The sequence below is a fragment of the Psittacula echo genome, assembly GCF_963264785.1.
Source record: "Psittacula echo genome assembly, chromosome: 22".
Lineage (NCBI taxonomy): Eukaryota > Metazoa > Chordata > Aves > Psittaciformes > Psittacidae > Psittacula > Psittacula echo.
In genome coordinates, this window is record NC_137758.1 from 1,669,355 (window position 1) to 1,691,924 (window position 22,570).

Sequence of the window (22,570 nt, forward strand, 5' to 3'; positions counted from 1 at the left end):
GCATTCCTGAGGTCACAGGATGTGTGAGTACATGTGCAAGGTCCTTGGTGCTGCCATGGGAGGGGACGTGGTGCGCAGGCCTGGAGCCAGCCCTCAGCCATCGATTCTGCTTTGCCTGGAAAGAGCGTTCTAAAAATTGCCGGAGTCTTTCCTAGCTAAAGTAGGTGAAATATTTATAAACCCAGCCTCTAGAGGAGACCTTTTGCGTAAGCATCAACTGCTCCGGCTTTCAAACAGGAGCCCCCATCCCCCCCAAGCCGTCCTGTGCTTCTCAGCCACAGAAGGGGCAACTTTAATTGCGTTTGTCTGGAACGCTTGAACCTATTTACGGGTACGGGAGACCGCAGAGATGGGCACAGCAGCAGGAGAAAAGGGATTTGGGGGCTTCCTTCCTTGGCTGTGCTCGGCTGCGGCCGGAGCATGGTGTCGGGGGCAGCTTTTGGGTACAGAAACCCCCAATGGGGGGCCTGGGAGTACCGGGGGTGGGGGGAGTGAGGATGCTTTCGGTCCCCGGAGGGATGCGCTGGAATGGGGATGCTCCGTGCGGCGGAAAAGGGCTCCGGGGCTGAATGGGGGCTCCGTGGGGTGGAGGGGAGCCCCGGGGGGGCTCCGCCCCGGCCCCGCTCCGCCCGGTCCCGGGAGGCGGTGGCGGTCCCCGGTCCCGGAGGCGGAGCCAGCGCCCGGCGCGGCGCCGCGGGCTCCGGAGCCACATCCTGCAAGGGAGGAGCGGAGCCGGGAGCGGAGCGGGGCCGGGCGGCGCGGGAGCCGCATCGCCGTGGCCGCCCCGCGCCGCCGCCCAGGATGTGGTGGGACGAGCGGGTATCGGCGCAGTTCCGGAGGAACCTGCAGCCCACCCTCACCTACTGGAGCGTCTTCTTCAGCTTCGGGCTTTGCATCGCGTTCCTGGGGCCCACGCTGCTGGACCTGCGCTGCCAGACCCAGAGCTCCCTCTCCCAGATCACTTGGGTCTTCTTCTCCCAGCAGTTCTGCCTCCTGCTCGGCAGCTGCCTCGGAGGGGTCTTCAAGAGGACGTAAGGCGCCTCCCGCAGACCCCCCCTTCCCCTTCCCGAGGTTTCGCCTCCCCCCCGCATCCCTGCACTGGGTTGGAGGGGCTGAGCCGGGATGCTGCGGTCCGCGTGGGGCGGGAGGGGAGGGGAAAACTGCCCATGGGATGCGGGGCTGGAGCCGTGCTCCCCGCTCCCGCGTGGTCCCGTACCCCGCAGAGAAGCCAGCGGTTCCCCCGGAGCTCAGCATGGGGGGAGGCTCGGTGAAGTTCCAGCCAGAACTTCCCGGAGGGTGTTTGCCTTAAACCGGTTTTTGATCACGGCAGTGTCATTGGCAGCCTGTTTTGATAACCTCGGTGTCGGGGATTGAGGCACTGCTGCGCTCCCTGGGACCAAACACGAGGCAAGATGCGAGTGGCCCTCGTGGTCCCACTGCTGGGATCCAGCAGCGCGCTTCATGGGCCAGCGCAAAACCCGGGCAGGGATTTGTTTAGGATGTGTTTTAAGTCCCCCACAAAGGCTCAACCCTGAGGATGGCCGAACAGGCGTTTGATTTGCGGCTTGATGACGACTGAGCTTCAGCTGCTTATTTACCTTGTCACTAGTTCTTCAGGCAGTGATGTAACGAGTGAGCTCGGGGTGTCTCTGGTGTGCACATTGTGTGTGTGTTTAACAGGGAGAATATGGGGCAATTTTTCATGAATCCTTCACTGTAAAATGCTGTTTAAAGGTGTTGTGTTCAGCTCTTGTGAATTGTGGCTGATGAAGATGGCTTTAGAGCACCTGTTAAATTGCCATCCTGGTACATTGAACCCCAGTCTGGACAGAGCCCGGGGGGTCCATGGAGCACCTCCTGGTCGGGCTGTGCCTGGAGAGGTGGCTGCATGGGAATGGGGACAGCACGTGGGAACCTTGCCCTGGATCTGACATGGATCTGAGGCTGCTGGGTCAGGGGCAGAGCCTCTGCCAGCCCCTACTGTGCTTCACGTGTGGTTGAAGGAGCGACTGCACGATTGTTTCCTGCTCTCCCCGGTGCTTTCACCCTTGCCCAGCCGGTTCCATGCACCCCAATGGGGTTTTGTGCTCAGAGACTCCCAAACTTCGAGCTCTGGGGGGAAGAGTGTGTGCTGCTTGTACCGGGATGCGTATCCCAGCCTCCAGGGCAAGGGGCTTGGGCAAAGTGGCTGCGAGCCCCCCTCAGAGCAGCAGCCAGGCAGGAGGGCATGGTTTGGGTAGGGGTAGCTTGTGAGCACCATGGGGGTTTACTCAGAGCAGTGTGATGTACAGTGTGTGGGGCTGGGTGAGGATATTAACTGGTCAGGCTCAGAGCATCCCCTCTCCGGGAATGGACCCATCGAGCTGTCCTGCTATGGATTTCTACTTCTGGGCCATGCTGCAGGCTTATAAATCAAAGCCTGCCAGGCAGGGAGGAGTGCTGGACAGGCTGTGTTTTCAAGTTAGGAGATGGATAGCTGCTGGTAGAGGATCCCAATGTGTTGCCTTTCTGCAGGCTGGCAGAGCCAAGGTCTGGCTGCAAGCTGTGCTTGATTTCTGATGCCTGACGAACGTAGGCTTTGCTGCCTGCTTGTGATTAAAGGCTGTGCTGGTCTGAGCTGGCTGCTCTGAGTGATGGACTCCACGCTGTGGCAGTGGATTCTGCAGCACAAACGGGTGGTGGGACCTCACTAATGGTTTGGTTCCTCTCAGCAGAGAAGCTGCTGAAGGCTGGGTTGTAGCCTCTGTGCTCTCAGCCCCGCTGGAGTCCTGGAGCACTGGGAGAATGGAGCATAATGATGGCATCCGTCCCTTCTGTAACTGGGCACGAGCTCCGGCATTCCCTCTGTGTGGGATTCCAAGGAAGAGCAAAGTTTGCCATTGCGCCTTTCCCTGAGTGCTGTGGAGATGGGACGGGTGCTTGGGCTGGAGACCCGGGTTTGCTGTGTGTCGGGGAGCTGTGGGAAGCTCAGCTCCCCATGGAGCTGCAGGACCCACTGAAGCTCAGGTTCCCACCGGGCTGCTCCTCTCTGGTAGCTCCTGCTTGGGGTTTGCTGGGTGGTAATGACAGGCTCTGCTTCGGAACAACACAGCTTCATAGGGGGTGCTTGCATGGTCCATGCTGGGAGCTGCTGGGACAGGACCCTTTTGCCCCTCTTCCTTTCACCATTACCCTGGCACACGTTGCAGGATATGGCCCTGCCCTTCCCTCTGTTCTCTCCCTGCCCTTCAGAATCCCATCCTCTGAAGGTTCCTGCTCGAGCACGTGGCTGGGGCATGCAGGACGCTGCTCACCGCAAGTGACAGCAAAGCCTTTTGTATCAGAGAGCAGAGGGCACAGTGAGCGCTCCCTGAGCCCGGCCACTGCTTCCTGCTGGGGACCTGGATGGGACCTGGGGGCAGATGTGGGATAACGCCTGCAGCTGCCTTCATCCCTGTCCTGGCTCCATCCCCTCGGGCGCTGGGGTTTTAATGATCAGGTTTGCAAGTCTGAATTAGGCTGATTAGCGTTCTTCTTCTTGATGTGAGTGACTTAGAAAACGCTCCCTGGGGTGGGGGAAAAACATACTTGAAGTCAAAGAGTTCCTGCTGCAACAGGAACACCGAGGAGAGGGGTTCTATGCGCTGCGTGGGAAGGAGAGGGGAGGCTTTGCTGACTATAGGATAACATTAACCATCCTAATCCTATAGAGATCAGCCTAGAACTGTTGCAGGGAGCTGCAGAGCTTCCCTTGAGCCTTATGACGGAGCCAGGACGTGCTCTGGGTGACCCCAAAGCAGAGTCCATGATGTTCCAAGTTTCATATCATCAAGGGTTCAGCCCCGCTCTGAAAGTCACAGGGTACCTCACTGAAGGATGCTTTCAAAGAGGTTTGTTCCTAAGGAAACCTCTCAGCTGGGTGCTGAGCAGTGTCCTGCGGCTGCATCTTGGGGCTCTAGCATGGAAGGCAGTGGTTCCTTGGTCCCATTAATGCCAGATACAGGGAAGGGGCAGTGGGATCGTGGCATCTTATTGATGTCCTATGACTGGAGCAGGGATTTTTGCTCATCGGGGAGGAGTGAGGTGACGTTTTTAATGCTTTTTAAGGACGTAACATGCAATTAATGCTTAACTCTGGCAATGGATGCGCTCCCTTAGCTGTGCACAAATGGTGCTGTGGTTGCTTTGCTGGGGCTGCAGAAGAGATGAGGGATTGCTGGGATATCCTGGGGGGGGTTCCCTGTTGCTCCCAGCCTTGGATTCCCCCATTGCTTGTGCCTCTGCCCCTCTCCCCACTGCTGTACCCCAGAGAGTGCTCCATGCTGCTTCTCTAGGCTCAGCTGCTTCTCTCCCATTTGCTGGCTGGTTTTCCTGCCGTGACTGTGCACATCTCGCTCTGCTCCCTCCCTCATCCCTCCCCTAGGAATCCCACACTGGCTCCCCATTTTGCTGTCAGAGGGAGATGAGGCCTTGCAGCTGTACAAAGCATTGGCTTCTCCAGCGCGGACTGGGAGATGGGAGCACCCAGCGGGGCTCTGGTGCAGCCAGGGCAGGAGGAGCAGGCAGAGCTGCCCTTGGCCTGGTTTTCTCCCTGGTGCTGTTGTAAGCAATGAGCAGGACGTGGAGGGATAAATCCCTCCGGGGCTGCAGATGAGCAAGGGCTGTGCACAGACACAAGGATGTGCCCAGGCTGTTCAGGGCAGGAGGGCTGGCACCAGCCACCGAGGCTCCGCTGCACCTCCAGCCGGTGCCTCCATGGAGCCCTCTCCCTCTCTGGGCAGAGCAAGGAGATGTGGGTGTTAGCAGGGAGATGAGGGTGTTTCGCTCACAGGTTACGTGTCCGTGCTGGGGACAGGCAGCTGTGTCCCACATCCCCAGTTCATTACAGCAACGGGCTTCTCCCAGGGCCTGGGGGCTGGGGTTGTGCCTGTGCTGCTGCTTCTCTGCTGACTTTAGTCCCATCTTTCTGGTTGTTTCAGTGCTCGCTGTCTGGTCCCTGTTTCCTTCCTTCCTTCCTGCCTTTCCAATTGGCAGCTCCGGAGCAGCGCGGTGCCAGCCCCAGCGCCTGCTCCATGGCTCGGCTCTCACCGAGAGCAGGCACAGGCAGGGCTGGGCTGCTGCCAGCCTTGGGGGGCCGGGTACCAGCGTTACCTCTGCCACACGCAGCCCCGGGGCTCCTCCGATGGGTGGGAAGCCCCTGCCTGCACCGGGAATGGCAGCGGTGCTGCGGGAGGGGATGATGCTGCCAGCACAGGGATGGCACAGGGCATGGGGGAGGAACCTCAGTGGTTCCCTGTGGGGCAGGATGGCAGCTGAGGGCAGGTTTGGGGTCACAGTGAGGTGGATGCTCTGCTGGGAGCTGGGATTGCCCAGCAGCTCTCATGCCTGCTCATGCGATACAGAGTCATGTCCCTTTCCCATTCCCAGATCTGCCCAGGTAACAAGGGGAGGTTGTGGGTGTTATTCTGCCTTGAAGCGTGCAGAGCAGGGGTTTGAAGGGTGCAAAATGTGTCTCTTTGAGGTGTCACCGATCCCACAGGAAATGGCTGTGGCTGTGATGCGGAGACACAGGGCTGCAGGATGTGCACCATCTCCCTTGTCAAGAGAGCGTGCGCTGGAGCTGCAGCCTCTGGGCACATCTGCTAGTGCCTACCCTGACCTGGGGCTGTGGTGAGGGTGCTGCTCTCATGTGCTAATTCCATCCTGTCTTTTCCTGTTTCAGATTGTCTCAGTCCTTGTTTGCACTCTTTGCCTCATCACTGGCAATCTCCTTGGTCTTTGCCATCATCCCCCTGTGCCACAATGTGGTGGTCCTGGCTGTGGTCATGGCTGTGGCAGGGCTGGCCATGGGCTGCATCGACACAATCTCCAACATGCAGCTGGTGAAGATCTACCAGAAGGACTCTGCCATCTTCCTGCAGGTGAGCAGGGGGCCCTCATCCCCCCCCGCTGAGGAAGAGGAGCAGTCCCCCCCCGCTTTACCCCCATGTCGCATCTCTCGCAGGCCCTTCACTTCTTCGTGGGCTTTGGGGCGCTGCTGAGCCCGCTCATTGCTGACCCCTTCCTCTCGGACACCAACTGCATCCTCTCGAACTCCACGGCCAATGCCTCCAGCAACCTCCCTCACATCCGCAAGTCCCTGGTCCCGCATCACCCAGGGAACCTGTCCCATTACGACCTGCCCATGAAGGGCATGGTGGTCACGCGCGTCTCCTACGCCTTCTGGATCATGGCCCTCATCAATGTAAGTGCTCGAGCTGGTGCTGGGGACATCCCTGATTCTTGGCTTTGGAGGTTGCTGTGGTGTTTGGGGGGTGTTGGTGCCCATTAGGTGGGTCCCAGTGGGAGGTGGAGGTGAGGATGAGGGCCATGCTGATGGTGAGGATGGTTGTGCTGGGAGCAGGTTGTACCTCCAGCATCCCCCGGGCAGGAGGTACACCAGGAAGAGCCCCAGCTCTTACTCCATGGTCAGCCTGGGGAGGAGCTCCATGGGGCTGACTCAGTGGGAGGTGATTTACACTGATATTTATAGCAAAGTGCCACTGATGAACCGAGTTATGAGGCTAAAAGCTCAGTTGAGGTGTCTGTGCCTATTTGCTGGTGCCCTCGTGGTTTGCAGCACATGCAGAAGCCCTGTGGCCCTTCTTATGTGAATGAGATGGTTTTTGTCCTCTTCCTTTGTCCCAGAGCTGCTCTTCTGCTGTTTCCCTTTTCCTTACCCCCCAGTTAGCACCCACATCCCAGCGTGCTTCAATAGGGCTGGTCCCTTGCTGGGCTGTGGCTGTCACTTCCCCAGTGGCAGGAGCCCTGTGTGTGTAATTGTCCGCATGGATCCGGAGCGATGACACCGGATCGTGTTGTTGCAGCGGCGCTGTTCATGCCAGGAGTGATGCTGAGGGCAGCGCTGCTGATGGGGTGCCCCCAGTGAGCCCAGCCCTTGCTATAAGGTGCTCTATAATCAGCCAGGCGGGTGCTGGAATGGGCTCCATTGCACAGTACCGAAAGGAGCAGTCCGTGCCCAGGAGGAGGAGGCAGCTTTAATCACCTCTGCCTCCGAGTGTGCCAGGGGAGAGGTGCTTTTAATTACACCGGAGCCTTCTCTATTGTGCCAGTCAATCCTGAGCAAGCTGACTGGGTTTAAAGCACCGTTTAACAGCTGCTTTGAATGCAGTAATGGGGCTGCTCTGTTCCTCGCAGTGTCCCAGGGATGTTTTGGGAGCGTGGATGGGCAGCGCTGGAGCCACCATCCCTGGAAGCATTCACACCCCACGCAGACGAAGCCCTTGGTGCTGTGGGTTAGTGGTGGCCTTGCTGGGAGGCTGATGGGTGTTGGGATGAGGGCTGGGAAATGAGCACAACAGGAGCATGGAGTCGGACGTGCACAGCCCCTGAGCGTGTCCCCTTGGCAAAGCCTTTCCCAAAGCCTTGCTGAGGGAGCTGGCTCAATTCCTTGTTTGAACTGCACCCAACCCACAGCCTGGAGGTGCTGGGAGCAGTTCAGCTCAGGGCTGCTGCCCCTTGCTTAGGCTGCAACCGTCAGAGAAAAAGGAGGATGATTTAAACCCCCAGGGAAGGGGATGGAAGGAGGGAGCTGTGGAAATGGAAACCAGGAGCAGCAGCTTGGTTATGAAATGGTCAGAGCCCCCGTTCCAGCCCGGTTTTCCCAGGGCTCTGTGTATTCTGACAAGACACCAGCTGAAATGATTCATTTCCATGTCTTGCTTTGTTTAAAGTGGAAACGTCTCAGTTTGGCATCGCTGCAGCGGGTAAAGCTGACGGAAGGGTTGTTTTGATGTGATTGAGGCAAAACGGTTTTGCTTTAGTGCGATGAACTGATTGAGCATTATCGAAACGAAGCGCTGGGATTTCTCCCGGCCAGAACCTTTCATTCTGAAGAGCAGATTTTTGGGTTTTCATCCAGATTTGGAACCAAAACACGGTTTTAAAATCCACTTTTCCCACAGAACGGAAATTTCATCATCCAGCCCGTTCCAAGGGGCTGGAAATGAGGGAAATGTTCCTCCGAGAGAGCCGTGTTTGTCCGGAAGGTGGTTTCCCAGGGGAAGTGCAGGATACTCCATTGTGCTTAGGTTGCTTAAAAGTAGCCTGGACACAATAGCAGCGAACAGCCCGCTGCTCCTGGGGGGAGAGACTGAAATGGAAAGGGGAGGGAAGGAGCCTGGGTGATACCCAGCCTGGGCTGCGTGAGGCAGCAACTGCTTGAGCTTATAATAATGGGATAATGCTGGGATGCTCCTCATGGCCCTTGGAAAAAGAAAATCCTTCAGCTGAAAATGGTGAAGCAGAGAAAGCCCAAAGCAAAGGGTTCTTGTAGCAAAACCTCTGTGCGCGCAAAGGGATGGTCAGAGGTCACAGAATCCCAGCCTGGTTTGAGTTGGAGGGGATCTTAAAGCTCCCCCAGCTCCAACCCCTGCCACAGGCAGGGACCCCTTCCACTGGAGCAGCTTGCTCCAAGCCCCTCTGTCCAACCTGGCCTTGAACACTGCCAGGGATGGGGCAGCCACAGCTTCTCTGGGCACCCTGGGCCAGCGCCTCAGCACCCTCACAGGGAAGAGCTTCTGCCTAAGAGCTCATCTCAGTCTCCCCTCTGGCAGGTTCAAGCCATTCCCCTTGGCCTGTCCCTACAGGCCCTTGTCCCAAGCCCCTCTCCCAGGTTTCCTGCAGCCCCTTTAGGCACTGGAGCTGCTCTAAGGTCTCCCCTTCAGGAGCCTTCTCTTCTCCAGCCCCACTCTTTGCCTTGTGCCAGGCAGCCAAGAGAAGTGGTGCTGCCAGCCTGGAGCTGGTGCGGTTGGGTAAAGCAAAAGGGACTCTGAGGATGTGAGGAGCCAGGATAAGCCCATCCTTTGACTGGGAATTGCAGGCGTCTGGAGCTGGGGCCCTTTTCTGAGTGCTCCTTAAGGCTGAAGGGCTCAGGGACGTTATCATGGCCCAGGCCCTCTGCATGGGGATATTTTTTGCTAGATCTGCAATTTGGAAGAATAAAACCAGGTCCTGCCCTCCGGAAGGATTGGAGCTATCAAGCAAATGCCTTTCTCTTCCCTGGGACCGAACTCACTGTTCCTATTCCCATTGTTCCCAGAACAATGAAGTCCTCAAAAATGAATTCAGGCAAGAGGGGCGGGATGGGGTGGGGGGGAATTCTCCATACATTTAAATCGTGCCCCGAGCCAACAAAAAGCAGGAAATTTGGAGCTGGGGCTCCCACTTGCTCACAGACATGGGGAAAACAAGCGCTGAGCGGCCGGAGCGTGAGCTGTCCCTTAGGGTTTCCTGGCTTTCTCCCACGCTTTACTGCACGATAAACTTGGCTATGATGGGAAGAGATGGCAAAGGGCTCCAGTTGCTTCCCTCTGCTTTTCCTCCCCCCAAAATAGGGAAGTTCCCTTGCCTTGAAGGCACCACTGAGCTGTGGGTGTGCTCAGGGTGCAGGGGGTGATGCTGCCCTGCCGCTGTGATGGATCCAGCCCTGAGGCAAGTCCCAGGTCCCTCGGTACCAAGAGGCTGCTTGAGGCTGCGAGGCTGCTGTTGTTGGCCTGGGAACCACGAGCTCCTCTCTTAGGAGATGCTGAGCAACCTCTGCTAATGGCTGGAGATGGGCAGAGCAGGTCCTGGAGCTGCTGCTTGTTCCCTCACACAGGGTTTCAGGCGCAGGTCTCCTGCTCTCCACAAGCAAAAGCTACTTCATTGTTGGGTTCTCTGGGCAGATGCTTGGAAACCAGAACACTTGGGTGTTGGAGGACTGGTACGGTGCTTCGTGAGGGCTGTATTTAGGTGCCTTCTGTTGCAGTGTCCCTGTTGCCGTTCCCAGGTGAATTGTTCCCATCCCACAGGAAGCTCAGGAGATGCCTCAGTCGTGCTTCACAGCAGGAGTCTTTGCTCTCAGCTTGTCTTTATTTGTCCTTTTCCCTTTCCTATCAGCTCTCCTAACAAACCCCCATCCCTCCTGCGGTAGCTCCTTACCCCACTGCTGCCCTGTCCTTGCTCTTGGAGGTTAATCCAGGCACATGGAGTGGTTTGGGTTGGAAGGGACCTTAAAGCTCCTCCAGCTCCAACCCCTGCCACGGGCAGGGACCCCTTCCACTGGAGCAGCTTGCTCCAAGCCCCTGTGTCCAACCTGGCCTTGAACACTGCCAGGGATGGGGCAGCCACAGCTTCTCTGGGCCCCCTGGGCCAGCGCCTCAGCACCCTCACAGGGAAGAGCTTCTGCCTAAGAGCTCATCTCAGTCTCCCCTCTTTTGTCTCCATACGGGAGCTGCTCCAGCCCCTGAGCATCTTTGTGGCCTCCTTGCTCCAACAGCTCCATGTCCTTGTGCTGGGGCTACCAGAGCCGCACATGAGAGTGGGGTCAGGGGCACCCATTGCAGGTGCTCGGTGCAGTCCCTGCAGTGCTGCTGGGGGGGAGCTCTGCGGTGCTGAGCTGCCCCTCTCTTTCCCCCCGCAGCTGCCCGTGCCCATCGCCGTGTTCTTCCTGCTCTACAAGGAGCGGATGGTGCCGTGCTTCAGCAGCAGCAGCCACCCGCTGCTCTCTGCCGACGAGCTGGCCATGGAGACGCGCCCAGCGGACAAGGACGAGCTCAGCACCACCGTGCAGCGGCCGCCCGGAGCAGGAGGTGAGCGGGGGGGCAGCCCTCGGATGGCTCCGGTTACCCTCTGGTTAGGTGGGACCACAACCCCTGCGCAGAGCTCAGTGTCCCGCTGCTGGGGCTCCGGCTGCTGTCCTCCAAGCTGGCCTCAGCCCTTAAGCACGCGTGGAAGTTGTGCCCCTTTGTCTCCCGCTGGGTTTGGAGCTCGCTGTTGGGTGTAACTGTGCTGGTGCATGGCATCGGGATGGATAAATGTGAAAGGACCAAGGACAGTGCCTCTGCTCGGGGGCAGAGGTTGAACCCCAGCAATAGTTTGCTCTTGAACTTGTGACTGCCCCTGTTCTGGGGGCAAGAACGTTCTTTGCTGCCCAAGAGAAACCCATCGGAGGCCACTCATGGTTTAGGGTTATCGGAGGCAATGGCTTTACCTGAAGGGGAATTTTAGGGGGTGCTTGCAGGTGGCGGCTGTTAGAGATGTGTTGAGGTGCTGCAGGGAAGGATCACGGGTGTCCCTGACATGGTGGGTTCTCTGCTGTCTGTAAGGTTGTGCTCATCTGATAGCATTTCCCTTAGCTGAGACACTGATGGTTCCTTTCCTCAACCCCGCTGCCCGCTTCCATAAAACCCGTTGGAGCTTCACGTTCTTCAGATCTCAGTCTTCCTCTTAGAAGCAGTTGGGATGAATTCTTTGGGAAGCAGGAAGAGGCTGCACGGGGAATGCTGCTGTCTCTGACAGACACGTCTGTGCTGGCAAAACCCCTCCTTCCCCATGCGAGTAGAGAGGATTTCATCTTGGCCACGCAGGAGCATCTCACCTGCACAGGACTCCTCAGCAGCAGCCCTTGGCGCACCCCGGAGTGGGGCGATACAGATGGGAGAGTCGGGAATTCCAGGGGTCCTGAGCCCCGGCTTTGGTCTGTTCCGAGGAGGTGACTCGAGCTCTGTGTCCTCCCTCTCTTCCCAGAGTTGGCTTGGTTGGGTGTAAATAGCATTTAGCTGAGGAACGTGCCCCGCGTGGCGCTACCAAAGGGGCTCTGAGCACGAGTGCTGCGGGCAAACGGGCTTGTTCCTATTGGCTGTAAGAGCAATGTGGGGCTCTGAAATGGGAAGAGGAGCACAAGCAGCTACAGAACGAGAGGTAGCAAATACCCCAGCGAGTGAGGATCCCAGCCTATGGCCCCTAACCGAGCCCATCTTCCTTGTGGTAGGTAAAGCCAGAGGTGGTGCCAGCGGAGGTCAGCAGCGCTCCACTGTTGTTCGTGGTCCTCTATGAGTCTCTGTCATGCAGCTGAGCACAAACCAAACCCCCATCGTGGGCTGGCAAGCACCCAGCCCCAGGGGGATGTTCCAGCTAAGTTTGCTTTGCATTGTTTCTCACCAGGTCATGATGACTTATTTAGCTGCTGCCAAAGCAAAAACTTCAGAGGGGCTTCTTACACCTACTTCGCAGTCCACATCACTGGGGCTCTTGTTCTCTTCATGACTGATGGGATTGTGGTGAGTTCAGCTGATAGAGGGATCTTCTCTGAGCAAAGCTCTGTGGCTTTCTTCCTTCCCAACCACTTAGAACAGCCCACAAAGCTAATGGCAGTCAGGCTGATAAGCGCCCTGCTTCTTGGGAGGGTTTTGTGGCTTCTCCTGTGTTCTGGGCTCTGTGTTGTTGCAGCTGAAGTGCTACTAACCCAACCGGTTCAGGGTGGTGATGGTGTCTGCTGGTACGCAGTGCAGGTGTCTTCTCAGGTCAGCCAAGAGGCAAGAACAGCTTCCTCTTAGTTCATGACAACCATGGCTCTTTGTTCCATGGGTGTCCTGAGCCCTCCACACCCGAGCTGAGAGCACGTGGGGATGGTGCGGGCTTGGCAGTGGCCTGGCAGCGTGGCCCTGGCTGGGTGCACCGTGCGTAGCACTCGTGTCCGGGTGAGCAGGATGCTGGCAAGATGCTGCTCTTTGTCTTTCCACGGCTTTGGCTCATGGTAAAACGCTGCTGGGTCTTACTAGGGCGTTAAACAGGGTCTGGAAGAGGAGCGGGGTTACACGCAGTAGCTGTCAGGCACAGGGACTCTGCAGGGCTTCCATCATCAAGGTGATCAAGTCCAGGTTCTTAATGTGGTGTGTTTGAGAGTGCACGGTTCCGAAAGGGCGAGAGAGCCCCTAGAGATGAGGGCATCTCTACGGAGAAGAGCTGAGCATGCATTTTACCCAGCCATAGTGCAAGTCTTGCCCTTTAGGAGAGCTCAAGTCTTGTGTTCTACTCCTGGTGGAAGCCTGTCTCCAGCTGCCAACCCTTGGGACCAAGGCTCGGTGCGGTTGGTAGCACATCCATAGGTGGGCTCTCCAGCACTGCCACAGCGTTGGGAATAACTGAGGGCAAAGCCTGGAAGTCCTCACAGCGCCGTGACTGCTCTTGTGTTCCCCTGCAGGGAGAGTACTCGGGCTTCATTTACAGCTACGCGGTGGAGGAGCCGCTCTCCGTAGTGCACAAAGTGGCTGGGTACCTGCCCAGCCTCTTCTGGGGGTTCATCACACTGGGCAGGCTCATCTCCATCCCCGTGTCCTACCGGATGAAGCCAGCAACCATGGTCTTCATCAACGTGGTAAGGCTGGGTTTACTGTGGGTCTAATCCTGCTCGCCTCCAAGATGCTGCCTGGCTTTGGTGTTGATGGGCAGAGCTAGGGTGAAGCTTTCCTCTGCACGCTTGTAGCTGATGCCAGTGCATGAGGGAGCCCAGGCTCGCTTACCACTCGATTGCATTGCTTTGCTGAGCAAGCCTCAGTTAATCTAAGCGTAGAAAGCACCTCATGAAGTGCCTGCCAAGGTTATTGCATGTTCTCTTTGGCGTCTACAGGGGGATTAATGCCCATGTCAGCCATGGGAAAGGGAAGGCAGAGGTCAGTAAATTCTCTACTTGGACTGTAGCAGCTGGCAAAGAAGCCAGCGTGATGTGAAGCTGCTTAACTTCACCAAACGCATTCGCTTGGAAGGGGCAGGAATCCTTTCGGGGTACGTGAGGAAGATGAATGTCAGGATGTGGCAGCCAACAGGGAGGGGGTTGTGCCCATTCACACTTCTTGCACCCAAAGAGGAACCGAGTGAGAAGGCAGCGAATTTACAAGTTACAATAAGCACAAGTTCTTTTCGTAGCAGGTCTCACAGTTAATATTGCAAAGCCAAGAGCAGCCAAGGGGGTGGTGGCGGAACAGGAGCCACAGCTCCTGTGGGGATGCTCGGAACAGTTAGGCTGACAGGAGGCAGGTGAGGCCCCGGGGTGGGCACTTTGAGCGTGGATACCAGCAGATAGAGCCAAATGAACCGGGGCTGGGTTAGAACTGAGCGCAGCTCCCGCGGCAGCACACAGGCACGATAGCAGCGGCTGCCTGCCGCTGACCGCAGCGCTTGTCCAACCTGCATCCTTGCCCCATTAACAGCCCTGAGGACAGGGCTGCTGCTTTAGCTGCTGCTAATACATGGGGAGAAAAGGGAGCAGCCTCGAGCCCCGGCTGGAAGCTGCCTCGTGTCCCCTTAAAGCCAAGGGTGGTAGCATCATCATTTGCCTGCCACCGAGCCCCGTGTGCTGCTGCATGCAGGGAGGTACAGATGAGCCTTACAGCAAACTGCAGGGGGAATTCAGGGTCTCTAAAACCCAAATGGCTCTGTACAAACACGCACCCATTCTGGGGGCCTGACAATGAAGAACTAACGGGTTGGTGCTGCAGAGCTCCCTCTGGTGACTCTGCTGCATCTCATCTCGGATGGCTTTGCTGGTCCAAGCCAGAGGCGAGGGTGAGTGTTTAAATGGAGCTTTGCCTGGTTTCTGAGTGAGTTCATTCCTTAACCTGCTCGAACAGACCTATGAGTGATTGAGATGTGACTATTATGGAAGCAGCAGTATTGTTGGATTTAAAGCTACAGAGAAAAAGTTAGTTTTTCAGCTAGAATCTTAAGTCTGTACCCAATGAAGCTGAGACTCAGGTACCACGTTATGGGCCAAAGCCCTGTTATAAAGTACCAAATTCTTTGCTGTAAAGGTTTTTATTTGTCGGGTTTCTCCAGTTTCTCAGGTTGTGATCTTTCTGTCAGCATTTATGTTCCTTTTCCAGGCTATTTTCTCCATTAAAATTAAGTCTAGGTCCTATTCTTGCCACTCAGCATTTTTCACCCTCCTGTTCGCAGGTCGGAGTCCTGATAACCTTCCTCCTGCTCCTCATCTTCTCCTACAGCGTCGTCTTCTTGTTTGTGGGGACAGCATCTCTGGGGCTGTTCCTCAGCAGCACCTTCCCCAGCATGTTGGCCTACACCGAGGACATCCTGCAGTACAAAGGTGAGCAGGGAGCAGGCACTGGCAGCAGGTAGATGGTCAAGCCCAGAGCCAGCGCCTCCTTCCCTTCATCCTCAGGGATGAGGCCTGGAGGAGAGCTCTGGTTCTGAGCAGAGTTTATCCAAGCTGGAGGAGCTTTAAGGTCCCTTCCAACCCCAACCAGTCTGGGATTCTATGATGTGAATGGAGATGCCCATGGAAGATGAGGCTGTCCCTGCAGGCTGTCCCAGCATCACTTGTGCTGTTCCTTTGCAGGCTGTGCCACAACCGTGCTGGTGACTGGAGCTGGAATTGGGGAGATGGTGCTGCAGTTACTGGTGGGATCGGTAAGTGTGGACAGGGCACAGCACAAACTGACGGCAGCCTTTAAGCAGAAACCTTAGTCCTGGCTTTGGGCAGCTGCTGGGGAAACCACTGCATTACCTCGGAGCTGTCAACCAGTAACGCTGTCACTGACTGCGGTATTTGAGTGCTGTGATGACATCTGCTCCCTTTCCCCCTTTTCATTGCAGATTATACATGATCAGGGCAGCTACAGTTTCCTGGTCTGTGGGATGATCTTTGGAGGCTTGGCCTTTACCTTCTACGCCTTCCTCTTGTTTTTCCACAGGATGTACCCCAAGCCCTCAGCAGGTAAGACAGCCCCAGCGCTCAGCACTGCTTTAGAATGAGAGGAAGAGCAGCACACGCGGTGCTCCAGAGCCAGGCTGCAGGGCCCCAGCAAAATGCAAGGAAATGGTTCTTTTGCTGCTGCTTCCCGTCCCCTCTTCCTGCTTTGCCTTGCCCACAAAGCCCTGGCAGCCACAGCTCGGGGTTTGCTTGCTTTGCTGGTGGAGAAGCAAGGGATAAAGTAGGACTCGCACAGGACCCATAGGCTGGCTGTGCAAGCACTGCGCTGCTGCCGGACAGTAGCACGGACTGCACAAGCCTTCCCTGTGCTGTGCCCTGGCAGGATGCAGGGAATGAGCGGGTCTGCCATCCAAAGAGAAAAGCCTCACTGATAGGATTTCTCTTGCCTGTCACCTCAATCTGCGTGTGCTGTGTGGGTTTGTGTGCTCCCTTTGTGAAAGGTGCTTTGTGTGACAGGCAAACACTTGTCCAGCTTACTGGAAATGGAGGCCTGCCTTAATGGAATGGTTTGGGTTGAAGGGACCTTAAAGCTCCTCCAGCTCCAACCCCTGCCACGGGCAGGGACCCCTTCCACTAGAGCAGCTTGCTCCAAGCCCCTGTGTCCAACCTGGCCTTGAGCACTGCCAGGGATGGGGCAGCCACAGCTTCTGTGGGCTTTGCTGCTCTTGTGCCGCAAATCTGATGTCAATGTTGCAGACATGGACGATGCCTCCCCTGACAAACCAGCAGTGAGAGACGACACCGGGCAGTACCAGCGCTAAAGCAGCGGCTGAGCCCTAGCCAAGCAATAAGCCACCACACAATGAAGCATTGCTCTTACGGATGATTTCACATCTAATGACTGAATCATACAAGTCTTCTGCAATCAAAAGCACATGAGCTTGGGTAAGTCAGAATCAAGACGACATCCTAAAACACTGCGTCAAGCTAAGCACAAGCTGCCCCTGTCACACAAACCAAAAGGACTGCCAGCATCAGCCTGACCCTGTGTCTGATGGCCGTGTATGGAGGGGTGATGGGAGCAGCTCCTCCTGCCAATGAACCTTCTTTTCTCACCAGTTCAGAATGAAGGGGATGAAGGAAAAGGTTCTCTCTGTCCCATAGGTAAGATTGAGCATCTCCTGGCTTAGACATTGAACAAAAGATGCGTCTTTTGGCCTGTAACATACAGAAGCCCTGCCACTTTATAGCACAATACTGGATTGGATTCCTTTTTGTGTAACACTGACTCAAGTATGTGTCACCTCCATGTACACTGCCAAAGGGGAAAAACTACACCACTGGTAGAGCCAACCCACCAAGTGCACAGCGGTAGCAGGACCTCTCTCTATTTGCACAGTTGATTCTTCTCTCTCATGCACTAGCATCATCAGCCCTGTTCATTACGACAGTGTCTTATGCAGCATGCTAGGGCCTCTTGATTATTAAAATCATTAGCTTTCACTTTGGTTTTGAGTCAAGACTGACTTGTGGTTTGTTTTGCTTTCAGTCACTAGTTTAGCTGCTACGGTCGCAGTGTCTTTTAGGGTGGTTTTATTTCTAGCTTCCAGTTGAAGCTTAAACAGAGGTATTTGGGAGCCAGCCTCCAGCTGCTTAATCTGTGCAATACTTATTATCCAGGTGCCTTCTCTAAGGTACTCTCATAGCCCACGCATGACCTATTACAAGCGATGAAGGAAGGACTGGCTTCAGAAGAGTGAAAAGCCCCATCCATCCATTTCTTCAGTGAGTGATTGGACATGTACTTTTTGCTTTAACTGCTGTATGTGGGTGTACATATGTACGTGTGTATATAAAGCAGTGTTTAATTAAAGGTGATTGATTGCTAGATTCTCAGCATGATTTGGACTTGGATAATTCAGCTCTTTCTGGCCAAGGCCATCAGCTGCTACCTAAATCTAACAACTCTTTAACTTCCATTTGGTTCAGCGGTTCTGGTTTTCCAAGCAGATCTTACCTTCCATAAGCTACCTCCCACGGGTGGTTCTATAGAGAACAGACTCCTTGGCTTGCCTTTGTTAGACCTAAAGCTGAGTGAGCATCAGGCCACTGCTGGAAGGAGGGAGATGAGGTGAATTCTGGGCTAAACTCATCGGTTGTTTTCAGGTACCCTGCAGGAGCCTCACAGCCCAGGTGCTGCAATTCTGCTCTGGCACCAGAGGATGCCACTGTTACTCTCCTTGAGCCACCCAAGATGAAAAAGCCAAGGCGTTGTGCAGCAACCCCCCCAGTCTGTCACAAATAGAGGAGCCCCTCTCACCATGACAGCATTCTCTCCATCCCTGTGCAGAGAGCAGGAAACAATACAATGAGGGAGCTGATCTGGAAAGGAGCCCCAGCAATTCCAGGTATATCACACCAGGGACTGTCAGCTATTCCAAACCACCTCATGGTGTCCTTGCGGCTTGGTAATACACAGCTGAATGGCAGGGTACCAACTCTTTATGGTAGGGATGCATGTGCCAGCTCAAACCTCCACCCTGAGAAGAGAGCTACTCCCCGGAGGAAACATTCACCCAATAGTACCTGACTTGGTGCAGAAGGGGTGCAGCGGCAGCTCCGGCTCCTGGCTCCATGCGGGTGGGACGTGGGCCAGCCCCTGCTGTGGAGAAGGGACAGGTTAGCGCGAGGCCCCGCAGCAGCCTCAGCATCGCAGAGCCAGCAGCGCTGCAGCTGGGACTCTCCGCTTCCTGCCTCTGGTGCCAAAAGGAAGAGGCCGAAAGAGCAGGAGCTTTGTTAAAAATATTTATTTAAAAAAATACAGTTGTTTTGCATGTCTGTTGCACATAACTATTAACATAGGATCGACTTGGATAATCTGCTACAATGCTTTTGGAAAGCCAGCCTGCATTATACAAAGCAAATCCCTCAGTCAGTTCTTACACAAAATAGTTTTCTTTAACTGTTCCCACCCCGCTTTTAAAAAAGATTGCAATACAGTCAGGTTTTTGTTTTTTGTTTTTTGTTTTTTTTTTCTTCTTTTTTTTTTGCACAAAAATTGAAGCAATAGAAAAGTCACCTGATTCCTCAGGAAAGACCTTCGGTATGGTCGAGGAACAACAGCCACTGCGCTCTAACAGCAGCCCCTCTTGCTGTGAGGTGTCCTTGCAGTGCACTTCCTCCAAAGTCACTTTTGCACCATAGGACTTTGCCCCCAAATTGCATTCGAACCTGAAATGTGTCCCAATAACTGCAGGTCTCCTCTAAGCAAAGGGCTCAGCCGTTGTTTTCCAATCGCTATCGACACACTGAAGGTCTTCCTAATATGTTCTCTTGGAAGGTTAAATAAAAGCAAATTTAGTAACACTGAACAATTACTGAAAACTTTGGCTATTTATGTACTTGCATTACATACCAGCATTTGTTTTAGAAACACAATGGCATTAAGATACTCTTCCTATAAGGTATTACTTTAAAAAGAAGTTAGACTGAGAAGCTATTCTCTCCCAGGTGAGTTCACCCAACTGCAAAGCGAGCACCAAAGCGGTGCCAGATCGCAGCGGGCTCTAAAAGACTGTGTCTAGAAAGAAAGTCTCCAGTGTAGGAAGTTAAGACACTCACTACAACTTAACGTGCTTTGTCTCTTGACTTGGTGCTATAGATATATATATATATAAAGAGAAATAAAATGCAATTCCGGTTTGGAAAGAGAAACTGAAAGCGTTCACGCTGCTGCTTTCAGTGTTATTATTTTTATCACTGATGGTTCTACTAAAATGACAGGAAAGCAAAGAGAATCCATTCCCGATTAAAGAGTGAGTTCACTGATGTGACTGTCTGCTCAGTCTGCCCCAGGCAGAGCTGCTGTAGGATCAAACCACTGCAGACATCACTGCAAAGGACCCAGGGTCACCTGAACCTTCAGTTGAGCAGTAAAACACTAAAGGCATCAGGAAGTCACTTTCCAAAGCAGATGTGCACTTTAAAACCAAACAACAACTGCCCCATGCTACCACAGCTGATTCGGTTGCTTAAGTTCTCTCCAATGGAACTTCAAGCTTCCCTCCCCGGACTTCATCCGAGCCACATCCGGGGTAAGTGAGACCAGTTGCAGTGAAGCCAATGGATCTACTCTGATTTACAAGCTTCTGGCACGGGATTCACATCTGCCAGCAGCTGGCTCAAGGAGTCACAGAATTCCCAAGACAAAGTCTCACGCTGGTTATGATCCCTATTCAGAGTCGCTTCAGTCCCAGATTAATTCCAGCTGCCATAACAGATGTTACAGGAGACAACCACCATATCCTTACGTGCACGTTGCTGGAATTTTCCCTTTTACTCATCTCTATTATAAAGAATTACTTCTCAGCTATAAAAATGGGGGGGGAGATAAGCATTAAATGTGCTACTGTACTTATCACAAACACTGTGACGTACATAAGGCCATCTGGTAACACTGCAACAGAATACAAACAAGGTTTTAAAAGGGAGGTTTAGAATACAACTCTCTTTTTAACTACAAGGAATAATCTCAACCCTGTTCACAGAGCATGAAGGTTAGAACTAGCACATCATATATAGAAACCTCTGTGCAACTGAACAAGAGCAGAACAAAAAGTCAACACAAGTCTAGAAAGCCGTTTCAAAGCCTGAAGATTTAAGACATGCCAGCCCCCAATAAAACACAACACAGCTCGAGGAGCCAAGAGCAAGCCCAGGTATTTACCCCCCCCGGCACACAGCACACACACGGAACCATGCAGAGCCCATCCTCCGAGCCTTCCTGTGCTCCAAAAACAGAGAAAAAGGAAATAAACCCCCAAAAGAATAAAAAACAGCTTCCAGTTATTAGTACAGCACCGCTGCACGTGCTGCCCGAGGCCCGAACCGGCTCCGGCCACGGCGCTTCCCTTCTCCTCCCCTCTCCCGCCCGCGCTGCTCGCAGCTCATCCACGTCTCCACTAAAAGAGCCCTGATTCCCAAAGGTTCAGCACTATTCTGTTAACTCCCTGCTCAAAGCGCACCTCTGAGATGAAAACCTTCTGCAACACTTGGTCTCAACAGAGAAACAAGGGCCTGAAGTACGAGAAGTCCAAACTTTTGTTCCATGACCATAAAACTATTCAATAGACCCAGTTAAGACATTTATGAATGTCAAAGGTGCAGTGAGAAATAACCTTTGGCAACCAATTCATCCACACTGTGATATAATGGAATAGCAAACTAAAAAGCCTCCCAACAGCTCAGCAGCGTGTGAGAAGCGGTGCTGCAGAGCGCAGCATCTGCTCTGGTGTACATGGCAGCATTATTTAACGTGTTATCTCCACGCATGCAAAGCCAGACTCTGTGAGAACACGCATCCTCTCAGGCAGTGAGCATGTGTGGCCACACGTATGGTCACAAGAGCTATTCCAGTCTCAGCTGGATGATGCATCTACACACGAGTCTGCAGCTCTCAAAGCCTGGTTTTCAGCACACATCACAGAGCTCCGCAGCCAAATCTTCCACTGCATCCTTTGGGAGGAGGTGAACAAAACCAAGCTCTAGGCAGCTGGACTTTGTTGTGTGGAACAACAGAGATGAAGTGGACATCTCGCTATCCTGAAAGGTAAGAATACTTCAGCACGCTCATTCAAGAGACATCATCGGGTCCTGCCCAGCTGCCTTACCTTGTTTTGCAAAGCATGGTTATGGTCAGCAAAGCTGCATCCTCCAGAAAGCTTCAATGTCCTGCAGTGACCACGCTCCCCCTTAATCATGCTTGCTCTCTGTACACAGGCAAGGGTAACACAGTCCTCACAGCTCGGGATCCCCCAGACACCCAAACGCAAAACTTAACCCTTCTGCTTTAGGTGGCACCAGGATGGCCAGGCCATGTGGACAGAGGGGCTGGTGATGCTAAACACAGGCTGCAGAAACGGGGCAGCGCTGCTGTGGCTCCTCTGTTACATCCTTGTGCCCAACAGCAGCCGATGGAGAAAAGAGCTGGTTTTCCTGTCAAAAATCCTGCCTGCAATCAGCTTTCACCCTGGCCCCTGCACAGGCAGGGCTACCGAGTGGAATGGGGCATCCACAGGTGTTGAGCCAGGAGGAACAGCCCCGAGGGACGGTGTAAAACGGTGTCGCTGCCTTCTTATCTTTCCATCTTCCTCTGAGAGTCGCTGATTTGAGACCAGCTGCAGCACGGCACACACCAACCACCCCTCAGCGCAGCGGCCGCAGCCAAAGGCTTCTGCATTAAGCAGATCTGCTTCATTCAGACTCAACAGCAGCCATTGTCCATTGCTGTTTAATTAAATGCAAATCAAACCATAAGCAGTCCTGTTTAGGCAAGGATACCAGAGCTCATGAAATCAGCCCAAAGAGCTTCTAAGCTTCATGATTGCAATTGCAATGGATTTTGAACTTATCCGCTGAGTGTAAGAGCCCGTGGGGCTTGGGCCCTTGGTTTGCAATACCATGCTCCACAATTCTGAACCTCTCCAGAGCCAGGACCTCAGCACCCAGCAGGTACGTGTGGCTCCTACACAGGAGAACTAAGGAATGGAACAGAACAACGTTGTGATGGAGACCAAAGCTCAACCATCAAGTTTTAAAATACCTGTCCCCTTTGACAATGTTCCTTAACTACCGACGTAGTTTCATTTCATAGCTGACAATACCAAGATAGGCTCTTGATAAACACTGAGATGTGTCTTGTAAACAAATATGCATTAAAAATGGCAGAGGTTGAAGCGTATTGAACACACGGGTACATAGAAAACTGCTATAAAACAGTAGCAAAAGGTAACTAAAAGATGCATGAAGAAACCAACAGATCAGAACCTACAGCCCTGACCTCAGCACCAGACGTGGATCAGAACTGGGCCTGTGCTCACCTGAGACACCGCACGCAGGCTCCAGGCTGGCTCTTCCACTGCTCTCACCCTGCAGGAGGTCTCACACGGAAGCTGAAGGCGTGAGGGAACCTGGCAGCACCGCAGCTCGCTGCGTTTCTGGACGCTGTGCGAAGGAAGAAGCAGCCTCCACTGCTGCGAGTGAACACTGAAACCCCAGAAGAATCCATCAGCCAGGTACGTGAGGGCTGAGAACACCGCAGAG

At 54.3% G+C, this 22,570-nt stretch overlaps 2 protein-coding genes across 2 annotated transcripts in view; one reads left to right on the top strand and one right to left on the bottom strand.

The window, feature by feature from the left end:
- Positions 1 to 801: 801 nt before the first annotated feature.
- Positions 802 to 16,328, top strand: MFSD4A (major facilitator superfamily domain containing 4A; the record flags this gene model as incomplete). Its single annotated transcript, XM_080632857.1, has 10 exons — positions 802 to 1,031; positions 5,702 to 5,900; positions 5,984 to 6,223; positions 10,442 to 10,610; positions 11,965 to 12,080; positions 13,004 to 13,177; positions 14,755 to 14,902; positions 15,155 to 15,225; positions 15,412 to 15,532; positions 16,226 to 16,328. The coding sequence occupies 10 exons, from the start codon at positions 802 to 804 to the stop codon at positions 16,288 to 16,290; spliced, it is 1,533 nt and encodes a 510-aa protein (XP_080488983.1). The 3' UTR covers positions 16,291 to 16,328.
- Positions 16,329 to 17,748: 1,420 nt separating this feature from the next.
- The window catches only part of LOC308229056 (ETS domain-containing protein Elk-4-like), a 52,255-nt gene continuing 47,433 nt past the window's right edge, over positions 17,749 to 22,570 (bottom strand). The window contains exons 12-13 of the transcript XR_013958346.1: positions 18,056 to 18,131; positions 17,749 to 17,811 (exon numbers count right to left, since the gene is read on the bottom strand). The gene's annotated coding sequence lies outside the window, so the exon portion shown is untranslated. The remainder of the gene's footprint in view (positions 17,812 to 18,055; positions 18,132 to 22,570) is intronic.